The sequence below is a fragment of the Anomalospiza imberbis genome, chromosome 19 (assembly GCF_031753505.1).
Source record: "Anomalospiza imberbis isolate Cuckoo-Finch-1a 21T00152 chromosome 19, ASM3175350v1, whole genome shotgun sequence".
NCBI lineage: Eukaryota > Metazoa > Chordata > Aves > Passeriformes > Viduidae > Anomalospiza > Anomalospiza imberbis.
Window position 1 is genome coordinate 8,285,008 of NC_089699.1, and position 13,849 is coordinate 8,298,856.

The 13,849-nt window shown below is 49.8% G+C and overlaps 1 protein-coding gene across 2 annotated transcripts; it reads right to left on the reverse strand.

Moving 5' to 3' along the window:
- Nucleotides 1–5,656: 5,656 nt before the first annotated feature.
- On the reverse strand, nucleotides 5,657–12,891 carry LOC137485182 (melanin-concentrating hormone receptor 1-like). Of its 2 annotated transcripts, none has more exons than XM_068209533.1 (2): nucleotides 12,598–12,891; nucleotides 5,657–9,339 (listed from the first exon to the last, which is right to left on the reverse strand). In XM_068209533.1, exons 1-2 carry the CDS (start codon nucleotides 12,851–12,853, stop codon nucleotides 8,294–8,296), a joined length of 1,302 nt encoding a protein of 433 aa, XP_068065634.1. In that variant the 5' UTR covers nucleotides 12,854–12,891; the 3' UTR covers nucleotides 5,657–8,293. The 2 variants fall into 2 exon arrangements, with proteins under 2 accessions (XP_068065634.1, XP_068065633.1); XM_068209532.1 differs by having other exon boundaries at nucleotides 5,657–9,342.
- Nucleotides 12,892–13,849: the final 958 nt, after the last annotated feature.

The following is a 13,849-nucleotide window of genomic DNA, read 5'->3' on the forward strand; positions in this document are numbered from 1 at the left end:
TGTGGCCACACCTCGAGGGCTGTGCCCGGCTCTGGCCCCTCAGTTTGGGAAGGACGTTGACACACTTGAGCATGTCCAGAGGAGGCAGTGAGGCTGGAGAGGGGCTGGGAACACAAGCCCTGTGAGGAACAGCTGAGGGAGCTGGGGGTGCTCAGCCTGGAGAAAAGGAGACTCAGGGGTGACCTTATCACTCTCTACAGCTCCTGAAAGGTGGCTGTGGCCAGGTGGGGCTGGGCTCTTTCTCCAGGAACTGACAGAACCAGAGGACACAGCCTCAAGCTGCACCAAGGGAAATATAGGTTGGATATTAGGAAGAAGTTTTTCACCTAAAGGGTGATAAAGTTCTGGAATGGCTGCCCGGGGAGGTGGTGGAGTCACCATCCCCGGGTGTGTTTAAAAAAGCCTGGATGTGGCACTGGGTGCCGTGGTTTAGTCGAGGTGTTGGGGCATGGGTTGGACTCGATGATCTTGAAGGTCTCTTCCAACCTGGTGATTCTGTGATCTGAGCAACACTCACTGCTGGGCCATCTCCCCCAGACCATGGGATGTATCTGAGATCTTTGCAGCTTTTAAATAAGCATATTTTAAAGAATTAGGACCATGAGGTAATCTGGGGAGATTGGAGGAATGGCGGTTGTGCTGTCTTTAGCACATCAAGACTCAGCTGCTCTGCCTGATCCCTGGTGCTGCAGCTTCTCAGCAGCTTTGGTCTGTCACTGGTGGCTTTGTCTTTCCTTGAGCCACCCACTGCTCTCTCCTGTTTTCCTTTCCTCTACTAAAGGAGAGTCAAGATAAGCAGTTGCTTTTCTCAGCAGTACTGTAGATTTTATCTGAGAAAACAGCCCACACTTTCCAAGGATAAAATGATCCTCATTATTCTCCTGTCTCCAGCCTTCATCTGAGGTTTGGGTCATAAATACTTGTAAAACAGCTGAAATTTTTAAACTCAGGAACTAGAGGACAGCAACATGTCAGCTTTCCTTCTCAGCACCTCATTTTGGTGGTGAAATCAGAGCCCTGAGTCTCAGGCAGCCAGAAGAAGGTTTTGGCATGACTCAGACCTTGTTTGGCTTGGCTTTTCTCTAATCCCATGTCATTAATTTCAGAGGAAGCAGTGGTGAGTGAGAGGAGGCTCTGGATTTCCCTGTGGCCAAGGGGTCTGAGGCTGCCCGTGCCCCATTTCCTTGTGCCACTGGGAACTGGCAGTGCTGCCATTGCCTCCTGGATGCACTTGTGCAGGGTGCCATCCCAGTTTGGAACAGGTACCCACACCCCTTGGGAGCGGTGGTTTGGTCCCAGAGCGTGTTCAAGGCAGGTTCCCTGGTTAACTGTTGAAGGGGTGAGGGTGAGTTTGGAGATAAAATAAAGGTGTCTCCAGCATGTTTAGGTCTTTATGATGCTCTTCTTCTGAGGCATAACTACCCAGCTCAGCCTCTTCTCCCATCCTGTGGCCTTCAGAGCTCCAGGAGAGCTGGTAGGACCAAAGGGAAAGGCAGAACCTGACTGTATCCAGCACAGCCCTTTTCCCAGCTGCACACAAAGCTGGTCTGCTCCTCTTCCCACTAAAGCCAGGAGTAATTAGCTGTGCTGTGGCAATATAATGAACAGTGGGGCTGGATTTGCCTCTTTCAGCACACAGGAGACATCTTAATTAGCCTGATTGGGCCACTACATGGTTGATGGGGAGATGCTGGAATGTTGTTTTTCTTTTTTTCCTTTTACCCTGAGCCTGAGAGTGTCAGGAAAAGAGGGGGGAGAGGTTTCATTAAAATCCTCCCAAGAAAGACACATGATTTATTTCTCACAGAACAATCAATGTTTCCCATGCTGCAGAAAGGCTGAATATTAATTACAGCAAATGAGCCCTTTCTCATTGAGCTGCCAGTGTTTGTTCTTAGACCTGAGCCCCCCAGTACTGACTGGGGGCTGTAGCTGGCACAGCCTGGGAGCAAATGTTCATGTGCTTTCTTCAGTGGCAGCAGTTGGCAGATGAAAAATATCTGGATCTGAATGAAAGCAAAGGACTTGTTCTCACTCTCAGAGGTGACATTTTACTCTTTTCTTTTTCTTCTCCAATAGTTTCTCTGTTGATATCATAACAAATGTACAAGTCCAGAGCACTTAAAGGTCTAAGCTGAAATCCTAGCTGGAATCTAGGTGGTTGTAACGAATTGACCTTTAAAAAACAAAAGTGGGAGGGAGTTAAGTCCCCAAAATGTTTTGTGCAAGTTGAAATTTAAGTCTTAATTCAAGAGCAGAGAGAGGAAGGAGGACAGGGAGCCCTGATGTGAACAGTCTGCTCCTTTCACAATCGCTTTCAATTTCATGGTGGGAGGGACCTGGCTGCTGGAGAAGGTGCACCTCCAAGAGCAAAGTTCCTAAAGCAGTAAGTCAATAAGAACTTTTAGAAACTCTCATCAGGGATAACTTCACCCGCGGTTTCCATCCCTCTGCTTATCCCTATTGAATCCTCTGTGCCAAAATGTGCATGAAAATGTTAGAATTTGGCTTTCTGTGTTCAAGCCCCATGGGGGAGGGGGTAGAGGATTGGAGCCTGGAGTAGGATGTGGGTGTGAGACATCCTGCTCCTGGATGAGGCAGGAGTCTTCCTTGCTGTGGCTGCCTAAGGAGAGCTCTGCGCTCTGCCCTGACGTGTCTGGTGGGGCAGGGAATGGCAGCCTGGTGTTTCTGAGCTGCTGTGCTTACAGCAGCATGTGTAGGAAGAGAATTGTAAGAGCTCCTCCAGATTTAGCAAAGGCAACTGAGTAGTAACTAAAGACCAGAATAACTAAGATGATGTCACGGACTCTCAGGCTGCCTACTCCGTGAGTGGAAACCTGCAGGGGACACAAGAGCACAGGTTGGAGGGAAGGGCTGACTCCTCTGTTAACTCAGTTTCAAGTGGAAGAAATAAGGTTTAAAGCTTAAACAGGGACACGCTCCAGTTTTGGTTTAACTAAAGCTTGGAAAAATCATTGCCCCAAATGCATTTCTGTGGCTCCAGACCCTGCAGATCCTATTGCAATGCAGTGCTGGACGATGATGCAGCTGGTGCCTGGGGAAGGATCTGCTCCCTGCTGTGCTAAAAAAACCCCTCACTGCTGTGGTGTGATGGGCAGAACCTGGCTCTCATTTCCAAAGGCCTTGAGCCTTCGGCGGTGCTTGTGCTGTTCAGCTGCTGTGTGTGGGGAGGGCAAGGCTGGTGCAGTGACTTTGCTTTGGAGGAGCAGAGGAGGAAGGGCTTCCTGCAAAGGCTGGACCCCAGGGAGCATGGACCTGACTCCAGCAGTGTTTAGGGATGGTGAGAGGTACTGAGGTGACACCCTGATGGCTTTTCTGATATGTTTGTCCTCAGCACTCCTGAAGTGCCTCTGGAAGCACCACTTCTCGGGGTGACTCTGCAGTTGTTGAAGCCCAGCTCTACCCTTTGGGAGGAACCAGTGCTGCTGCTCTCCCTCAGCCAGACTGGGACAGCAGGAGTGGTGCTTTCCATAGCCAAGGCAGTTCTACTGGTAGAAAGATGTGAGAGGAGAAATTATTGTGTCCTATATGATCATAGGAGCTGTTTCCCAAAGGGGATATGAATAGGGACAAAGGCTCTCAGAGCTGGTATTCTCTCCCATGCCATTCTGCAATTGTAGTCTACATGTCTTAGCAAAGATTTTCCCCCAGTGATGCAGTGAGTTCCCTGTTCAATGCAGATTCTGGAGACTGGAGGAGCCCTTCACTGGGAGAACGTGGCTGTAGATGAGACATCCTTCCCTGTGGCAAGCACATTTCTCTCTCTCTCAGGATTTTTATAAAGGTGCACAGAGAGAAGTGAAAGAGAAAACAATTTCTATTTCTGCTCCTTGTTTTTCTCTTGTGGAATGTGTTTGGAGAGTTGTTTACCTGGAGCGAATGCCTGGTTGGATCACAGTGGATTGTTTGGGCCTGATGGCCACTCAGATCCACCTGTGGCTGGACTCCGGAGAACAGGGTCACGAGTTGTGAGTAGTTAGATATCATAGAGAGGGTAGCATGTAGTTTTTAGTATCCTCTTTTATATAGTATATTAATGTATCATAGCATAATTACAATAAAGAAATCATTCAGCCTTCTGAACTAAGTCAGACATCATCATTCTTCCCATTGGGTTCGCCGACATCTACAACACTTCCCCCTTTACTTCTCCCCTGTGGTTGTGTTTACCCTTTTTGCTGCCCCTCCCCAGCCCCACAGCAGGGATGGAGCCAGTGGAAAAGCTGTGGGGGTTTGGCTGTGCTGCTTTGCTAACAGGAGGTGAGCAGGGCAGGGCATTGCTGTGTGGTCCCTGCATCTGGCAGGAGGATTTAGGAGAAGCGAGTTTAGGGCTGGGAACTATCCGTACCTGCCACGTGGCTCCTCTCCCACCGGTGTTTCTGCTGAATGAAATGCGTTCAATTAGCAGCCCAGGAGGGCTGAGGAAACAGGATTAGTCAGGCTCTGGCTGTGTCCCAGGGGCCAGTGAGTCACCCCACCTTTCCCTCCTCCCCACCCTGCAGCCTCCATCTGTGTGCTCCATCACGGCTGAAGTTTTCTCCTGGGCAGGTTTAGCTGTGCAGAGACTTCAGGTGGAGAGGGATGTCCAGGGAAAGATGTCACCAGCTGGGCTCCAGGGACCTCAGCTCCAGGGATGGCTTGGCAGAGCTGTGACTGCGGGAAGGCAGGAGTTTATTTTGCTGCCTGTGGGGACACAGGGAGGTGGAGAGTGGAATAGAGGTAACTGAGAAGGGTGAGCTGGGGACTGAATCCTGCCACGACCAGCCAAGGAGGGCTTTGTCACTAGGAGGGAAAGTAGGAATAAAAGTAACTGGACCATCTGCCCTTTTGTGGGAGTTTATCAGGAGCAGAGCTGTGACATGTGGCTTCACTTGCACCTCTGAGGACAATGAGGGGAAGAGGAGGGGCTGGAGAGTGAACCCATCTGTCGCCCTGCTGTCTGACAAGGCGGCTCACGAACACATGGGATAAGTGCTGGCAAAATGAGCAGAGGAAATTTGTCTCCTCAAGCATAGTAGGCTGTTGATCTGAAAAAACAGATTGAATAGGTTTTCTATCACCCTTTGGTTTTGCGGGTGTTTTTCCCCTGTTTTTTCAGCTGGATTTCCCTTTGATTTCTCTCAAGATAGAAAATGGGCTGTGTATGGGACAGGGCTGCTGGGAAATGAGCTGCCGTATCTCTGTGCCCTTTTCACTGCGCCTCTCGGGCAGCCCTCGCAGCACTCCGGGCTCTCCATCCCTGCTCCAGTCGCTGTGCCCTTCCCTACTTTGCAATTCCCTTTATTCAGGCTCTGCCCTTGGTAACCAAGGCACTGAGACAGGAGATCACTTAATAAATACAAAGAGCAGAGGGACAAAGAGGTAAAGCCGAACACAAACCAGAATGTCAATGGACTCTCTGACTGAATAAAGCTAGCTCTGAAAAAGTTGGAAAAGGGATAGGATGTTTGGAGGAGGTCACACCAAGGTGCACAGAGACTGTTTAGCTCCTGGAAGGCCTTGCCTTATCGTCCAGGTACAGTGACACCTCTAAAGGCATTTGATCAGTAGGTTTGCTCCTAAGGACAGACTTTTGTTCATCTTGCCCTGTGCTTTGGGGTATTTTTGTCATGTTCCCAAAATCAAAATTATTTTGGGAAGCTGACAAAAGTTATATGCTGGCTGTGTTCTTTGCTAGTTTGCTTCTTGTCTGTGCCTTTCTTCCCAGCCTCTCCATACACACACAGTTGTCCACATCCCTGTCTTCTCAGGGAGTATTTGTCACGCTTTTATGGATGTACATGGAAAGGGAAGAACCCCACAGCCAGTATTTAAACATTTGGACTAGGAAACCCCTTCAGGACAGGCAGGAGAAACATGAGGGAATGGAAACCATGAGCCTTTGCAGGGTAGTGGGAAGGGGCACATGCTTCTCCTGGGACACTGGCTGAATGGAAGCCTTCTCCATGGTGTTGGGACCAGTCTCTCCAGTATGGCTTTCCCCCTCACACAGATGAGATAGATCTACAGAACTTCAAGCTGGGAAGGTGCCTGTGTTATGGTCAGTGCTGGACTGGCATGTTGACTTCAGTGTGATGAGATCTGGGAAAGGTCTGCTCCGCAAAACCCCTTCTGAGTGCTGCACCACTTGGTGCTGGGGTGGCCTCCCTCCTTGGTTAGCCCACTTGCCCCTGTGGGTTTTAGCACATGGCTTGGCCACACTGGTCAGATCGACTCACTTCAGATGGGAGCAGACTCGTTCAACCATAAACACCTTTACTGTGTAAGCAAGATAATATCTTCAATGTACTGCTCTCTGAGAGAGCCCTGATAACTCAGGCTGTTTTCACTTCTCATACTTTCCTTATGGCTGGCACTAGAGGAAGAAACACCCACCCAGTCATTACCACCTCCTTTCCAAAAAAAGTGTGCCAGTTCTTCCCTTCCCTGCCTCATGGGAGAAAGGTAACACAATAGCTTCCCTTGTCCCGAGGGCAAGTCTGGCTGGCACAGCACACATCCTCCTCGACCTTCGCTCCATCCGAGCCCTTCAGGGAGAGTACTGACCAAAGAGCAAAGCAGCTCCATGAAAAACAGCAGGTGAAAATTCCTGGCAGTTAAAACGGAGCAAAGACTTTTGAGCCATAAAGCTTGAAAGTTCCGCAGGTGTCTGGCTTTGTTGGCTGGGGAAACGCAGGCGAAACATCCACAAGATAATCTCAGTCACGGTCTGGATGTCCTGGTTTTGACAGAGCCTGGAAGAAAATACAGAGAGACCCTGTCCTGAGGTTTGTACAGTGACTCAGAGAGCGACGTGGTGCTGCATCTGATGGTGTCAGAGGTGCTGGTGTTGCACACCTGACTGCTTTGATCACCAGAGGTGAGTGAATGCCTGTGTGCTCTCTACAGGGTGTAGGCTGAAATATTGGCTCTACTTGAATGCACTTACAAGTGTGATGTGGCTGCATTAGGTGTGTGTGTGTGGGGCTTAGGACATCCTGTGCAGGTGACACAGTTTTGCTTTGGAGCTGAGTAAAGGTGAAATTCTGTTCTCAGCATATCGTGGGTGGCTGGTGGCGCAAAACCCTAAGTGTGGTATAACAAATTCCTTTGGACTGTTTGATCTTTTTAATTCTTTAAATTAAATCCATCTACAGTAACCAGTCCCTCCATGTCTGACAAAGTGCTGAACAATGCCTGCGTGGTCCCTGTGGAGCTTGGCACAGGCTGTCGGTGTAATCCCCGCTTTGAGCTGATCTCTGCTGTCTTTTCTCTACTTTATAAAGAGCAGAGTTACTTCCTAACCTCCGACTGTTAAAGCTGCATATACAACACACAGACATTTAATTTTCCCTCTTTTAACTTTGTGTAAAGCATTTGTTATTTTTGAGGAAGCTGCATAAGCAACTCTGCTTCCCCTGAGCTGCTTTTTCACAGCTTCTTGCTCCACAGATTGTGATTTTTAGTCTTGCTTAAAACCCTCTGCTGGGGGTTCCCCAATGGCCATGCAGACTGTGAGGCACAAGAGCAGCATGAAGAACTAGCACTGTGAAAATCTGCTCATTGTCATGAAAAACCACAAAGCTGGTGTTAGCAGCAGCAGTTTTGAGAATTCTTTGCAGTCCCTTGAAGCAGTGTGATTGTTATATGTCTTATTTTGCTTGAAATATTTAGGATTAGCATCAAAATGAGCCAGATCTTGAAATGTTTTGGTTGCCAAACAATACAGCCCACTGGAGGCAGATGGGGCTGGACTGAAAAGCCAAGCAACAGGGCTGGGTGAGGCTTCTGTCCCCAGGATCTCTCTGCTGTGTGCTTCTAGAATATCAGCACAGCCAGAAAATTCTGCAGGTTACTTATGAAAAATAAATATATGACATTGTGGTTCAAAGGTTCAAGTTTTGAATGAAGAAACTCTATGTTGACAAGCTGCTTAGGAACCCTGGCCAGGCCAAGAGGTGAGGAATTGTTGGGCAGTGTTGATAGAGGTTTTACTCTTGTAGGGTGAATATTCCCCCCGGAAATCCTCTTTCTGTCCTTTCTCTTTTTTCCATTCATCCTCTCTGGGGCCCCAGTGGTGGCAGAGTCCTCCTGTGCAGGGTGAAAAGCGGCAGCACACAGCATCTCATAGGCTGGGAGCAGTTCAGGAACAGAGTAATGGAAAAGAGAGGCACCTGCATTTTGGAGGTGGAAGTTTGTAGTCCATAGGCATCTCCAAAACCTGCCTGAAGCTGCTGCTCCTCCATCAAATCACAGATCCAGAGGCTTTCTGCTGCCCTCCCTTCAGAGTGCCCTAGTGAACAGCCACAGTCACCGGCAGTGAGCGTGGGGAAAAGTCCTCCTGAAACTGAGTCTGCTGGGTGGATTCTGGCGCCAGCTTCAGGCACACACTGGCCTCTGTCATGCTGTTGTTGTTGGCAGAGCTGCTGTTGCGACAGGGCTCTTTGGCAGGGCGAATGGCCACCAAGAACTGGCGCTTGAAGGTCTCGCTGAGGGCGATGTAGAGGAAGGGGTTGAGGCAGCTGTTGGCGTAGCCCAAGCTAATGGCAAAGTTGTAGGCATAAAAGAAGGCCATGGATGGGGTGTCAATGCCCAGGTGAACAAGCTGGAGGATGTAGAAGGGAGCCCAGCAAATAAAAAAGGCAGAACAGATGGCGACTGCCATTCGGGTGACCTTCTTCGTACGCACCCGGAGACTCCTCTGCGGCAGCGGGACCACGGTGGTGGCCATGTGCTGGAGGATCTTGAAATAGACCACGCAGATGATGACCAAGGGCACAGCAAAGGCCAGCATGAACTGGTAGAGGGTGAACCAGTAGATGTCGGTCTCTGGGTTGGGGAGCAGCAGAGCACAGCGCACAGTCCCGTCCTCCAGGGGCATGAGGCCTGCGTACATCCACACGGGGATGATGGTCAGGAAGGACAGGAGCCACACCAGGCAGATGACGAGAGCCGCAACACACGGCGTCCGCACGTAGGTGGATTTGAGGGGGTAGACGGTGGCCAGGTAGCGGTCCAGTGTCATCACTGTGAGGATGTTGGTGCTGGTGATCTGGCTGTTTGTGTCCAGGGCAGTGATGATGGTGCACAGGGGAGCTCCAAAGTACCACGAGCCATTGCCTAAGAGCTGGTGGATGAGGAAGGGCATGCCCAAGAGGAAGAGGAGGTCCACGATGGAGAGGTTGAAGATGAAAATATCAGGCACAGTCTGTTTGCATCTCAGCTTCTTCTTCTTGACGATAGTGAAGATCACAATGAGGTTCCCCATGATGCCCAGGAAGCAGATGATGCTGAAGACACTGGGCATGATCACATTGGTGTGTGGTGCTGGCTTCTCTGCTACTGCCAAAACAAACCAAAGCAGTGAGTGCAATCCAGAGACAACCTCTTTACAACTCGGCGTGCTTGCCCTGTCCTGCAGATGGACCCATCCCCATCAAAAACATAGGTTGGAATGATTTTTAATACCCTTTCCAGCACTTGGAGAGGCTAAGCTGGGGATTTGGCACTTCCTTCTCTGCCTCTTAGTATGTGCAGCATGCCCAAACCTGGCTATGTGCAGGCATCTTTCCTCAGCTCTCCTGATGTGTTTCTGTCCTGCTCTGCAATTCCCCAGCCCTTTTTTGAGGGGCTAACTTCTGCCTGGTGTGCCTCTGCATTCACCAGCACCTGACAGAGTTGAGAGTAACTATTATTCCATGGAGTGAAGTGTTTTTAGCTATTTTTGAGGGGAGTGGATGAGGCAGCTTGTGCTTCACACACTGGAGAAGTAAAGCCTTTCTGTGGGTGCCAAAATCTGGATAAAGTCAATGCTCAAGCTGCTGTCAGAAAGCTTCAGTTCATCTGTTGGGTAGTTTATCTATTGTATGGTATGAGACACAGAGTTAATTGACCATGCAGGCAGACAGGTCATGCTTATCTATATTGTGAGATCTAGGACTGTACTCTGGCTGTGTCCCTGTTCTCTTATCAAGGTTAGGCCAGAGAACGTTTTCCTTTCTGTCTTCCTTCCCTGTCTCTCTCCCTTTCTCCAGTTTCTTTCCTACAAAGAAATCCAAGTGTGTGGCCAGACAAGGATTGGGAGTATGTTTCAGAGGGGCCCTTCAACAGGGACTGTCCTAGGAGAAAAACAGCTTAAAGCTGTCTTTGAGTTCTGGATCTGGGTGGATTTCCAAGGCAAAATTCTTGCCTGATAACATTTGGCTTATCCACAGCAATGCTTGACTGTTGCTCTTTGGGGTGGGACCCCCAAACATAATCAAATTCACATTGGCCTTGTCCCTCACCTGGCTGTAAAATCACATTCTGAAGCCACAAGCTCTTGGGCACAGGAGGTGATATCAAAGGCAGTGATGGTGGTGCTCTCTGTTCTGCAGGGTTCCTGTGTGCTGAAGCCTAAAACAGCCCTGCTTAGCTGAGGCAAATCTCATTTCATCTCATTACTCCTCTCCTATGGGACCTGGTGGGGCTTTTTTCTAGGAAATGATTTTGTGTGAGTGATTTATGTGGCTGTTACAAGGACTGTTCGTGACAGCCCCTCAGCCTAGGCTGCCTTTCACTGAATTGCAGATGATTCAATGTGCTGTTAATTGGAAATGCTTTCAGTCACTGAACTGTTCCATCTCCTTAGCAGCAGAAGTGGGGAAGCCTCCTCCAACAGAACCTAGGGAAATCTTGAAAATTAGATTAAGTGGAATAACAGATACTTACAGGTGTAGTCTTTGCCAAAGCGGTGTCTGTTTGCTGAAGTGGTATTTGCTGACTTTGACCTCTGAAATTCTTGAGTACAAACTTCTCCACATTCACTTTGATAGTGACAGAGAAATTTGACAGAATTAGCAAGATAACTGGGGCTACACTGCTGGCCACTGGCCACTCTGTGGCTAGAAATGAGTGCCATATTTCAGTGCTCTTAGAAGTGGGCCATGATGAGCTGCCACTGGCTCAGTCCTTTTGGCATTAGGAAGCAGCCAGCTTAGGCGTGAACAAGTCCAAGGCCAATGGCAGAACCCAATAAAGCAGTTCCTGCACCCTTTTACTGGGAAGCTTCTCTGCAGGTTTCCAGTTTCCCACTGGAAAGCAGCCAGTGAGGCATAGGAGAACTAGCAGGGGCCTGAAGGTGGAAGCCAGGCTTGGCTGATAAGAAAAAAAAGCCTTTTCCAGGCCATTTGTGGGGGTTTAAGTGGTCCCTGTTCCTCCTGCTGACCCATTAATGCAAGGAAATGTCCCCTGTTATGTGATTTTTAGTGGATAACCTACAGCCATCAGCACTGTCCTGAAATCTGACACTCTTAAGCATCCAAAAATATCTCAAGCCTCCTTATTGCTGGAGGATGGAGGACTAGAAACTGGAAGATGATAATTCTAGTCCTGCTGTTCTGCATGGAGCTGTTATGAGTTCTGATCTCCTTACTTTTAACCACAAACTTTATGAGTGTGATGGGAAAAGATTGAGTGAAATATAAATGCCACATGGTTAGCTGGAAATTGGGCTAAAATGTCCCTTTCCTGCTGTGCAATTGATAAAGTGCTCATGGCAATTCCGTAACATTTGGAATGAGCTCAGCCAGCCTCAAAGCAGGATGTGTGCAGGCCCAAAGGCTTTGTGTGAGAGGTGGGCTGCACAGTGCTCTAGCAACTGTCCTGCTGATGCTGTCTGTACAAGCAGGACTTGCATGAATTATCAGCTGCACTAATTGGAAGCTGTAGTTCATGTGTGTTTTATAGGCTGGAGTCAGAAGAGCACACCTATCAAATACTCAAAAGTTCTGTCTTTTCTAAAGTCTCTTTCATCTTGAGACATCATTGAATCTGAATTTTCAGTGCTGCTTTTGTGCATATCCAAGTGAATGTGTGAATGTATTTTGTATTTAAGCAGCTACTTCAGGCATTGATTTGTCTTTGTTGGCATGTCTGTGGCTGCCCTGACAGTTTTTCTTAAAGTCTCAAAGGGGCTACATTATGTGAACTGAATGAGGACTGGGCTAATTTTTTTTTTCTCTAAGGTGGTTGTCGTTCTAAGCCATACCCTGATATGTAAGAGACTTCATCCTCACTGCATTTCAGAAGGAAGTACCTAAGGCACACTTTTTGTTTCTAAAGGACTGTGCTGGTGCAGCAAGAGTCACAGACCATGTAAAAACCACCTTCTATTGAAGAGTTTCACCAGCTTGAACCATTGAGAACTGTATTGCCCGACCCTAAACTATTGATTTGAAAACAGGGTCGTATGGAGAAAACGGGAGACTGGTAAGGATCCCTGCATCCCTCTCCAGCGCTATCTCATCTTTTCTGTGCTTCCCTCCCTGTCTAGCCGGGCTGGTTCTTCCCTTCCCAGCAGCCGGGACCTGCGGGCTGCTGGAGTTTGCTGCCTGGCAGCCAACAGGTAGCGGCTGGCTCCGAGCCGGGCCGTGTTTCAGCGGTGCCCGGGAGCGGTGCCGCAGCCCCGGGGCGCTCCGCCCGTCCCTCCGCCCGCCCGGCGCTGTCCGGCCGCGGGTGCTGAAGGCGGCACGGCCCGGGCGGGGCGCGGGGGGTCCCCGCCCCAGCCCCCCATCACCCCCAGCCCCTCGGAGCCCCGGCCCGCGCAGCCCCGCTCACCCGAGCCGTTCCGAGCCTCCGGCACCGAGAAGTTGCGGGAAGAGTTGCCGGGGGCCATGGCAGCGAGGGCCGGGACCCGGGACGGAGAAAGTTGGGCAAGTTCCCTCGGCGGCTCCGCGGTGGGACGAGCCGCGCCGCCGCGCTTTCCCGGCGGACGCGGGAGGAAGGAGCCCTCCCAGAGGCGGCGAGCAGCGGCTGAGGCTCGGCTGCGCTCGGTTCCGCTGCCGCCCCGCCGAGCCCGAGCAGGTTCTGACATCAAGGAGCAGCTGACTCGGGCAGACACGCCAGGGGCGAGCATCCCTCGCCGCCGCCGCTGGTGGGAGGGAGCGCGGGTGTGGAGCGGGGCTGGGCAGTGCCCCTTCACATCACACCCGGAGGGCATGGCTGGGATCTGCCTGCGCTCGCCGGCATCAGGAGTATCAAACTGAGGGGGCTCTTTGCCTTTGAAGTAGCTCTGATCTGCCTTCGGTGTGTGTTTGTCTCTTTACAGACACATGCACTTTTCGTCCCCGAGTCATAGGCACAGCCTCTGTGGGGCTGAAGGATGTTAAGGAAGCAAATTACCCACTGAAAACTGTTGCTTTCACCCTCTGATGCTTCTAACTCCACTTGTAATTAATTCTCTGCTGTTTTCTGCTGTTCTGCTTCTTGCCACAGCTTATTTGCTTCCTAGCTCCACAAACTAGCTCTGTTGCTAGCTCAGATTTTATTCGTCTTCCATTCGCCTTAAAAATACTAGGCGAGGACTCCCTTGGGTTTTGAGAAACTGTTTTACTCCTTTTCTTTGCCTTGCCAGAGCTGTAGCCTGTGCTTTTCTGTGGCTTTGAGCTGATGGTTGTCTTGTGCTCCTGGCCACTGTTTATACATGAGATGGATTCCTCCATTACAGTTTGATAAATCACATGTTACCAAGGCAAACAGATCGTTCTGTACCTCGGAGCACTTCCTAGACTGAAAAAAAAAAACAAAACAAACCATGATATCATGTCAGAAGCCTGTGAGAAATCCAGCAGCAACAGGCAAGGTTTTCTCTGTGACAGAGCACAGTACACTGGTTATGGTTTGCTTTATAAAAATGACATATGTCTGTCTGGAAATCTCCCTTGCTTCTATCTCTTTCTTTCTGTTGTTGCAAAGGCTAACATCAACTGCAGGAGAAAATTTTTGGAGCTTCATAATTCTGTAGGAATAATCAATCTGTACCAGTAAAAGGGAGGCCCAGCACACACAGAGCAGCAATCCCAGCATGGCC

What these genes read in the sequence shown, in the direction of transcription:
- LOC137485182 (XM_068209532.1), bottom strand. Translation starts at nt 12,853, where the DNA reads ATGTCAGAACCTGCTCGGGCTCGGCGGGGCGGCAGCGGAACCGAGCGC. An exon ending in GGAGGCTCGGAACGGCTCGG is followed by an intron (nt 9,343 to 12,597) that starts GTGAGCGGGGCT and finishes TTGTTTTGGCAG; the next exon opens with TAGCAGAGAAGCCAGCACCA.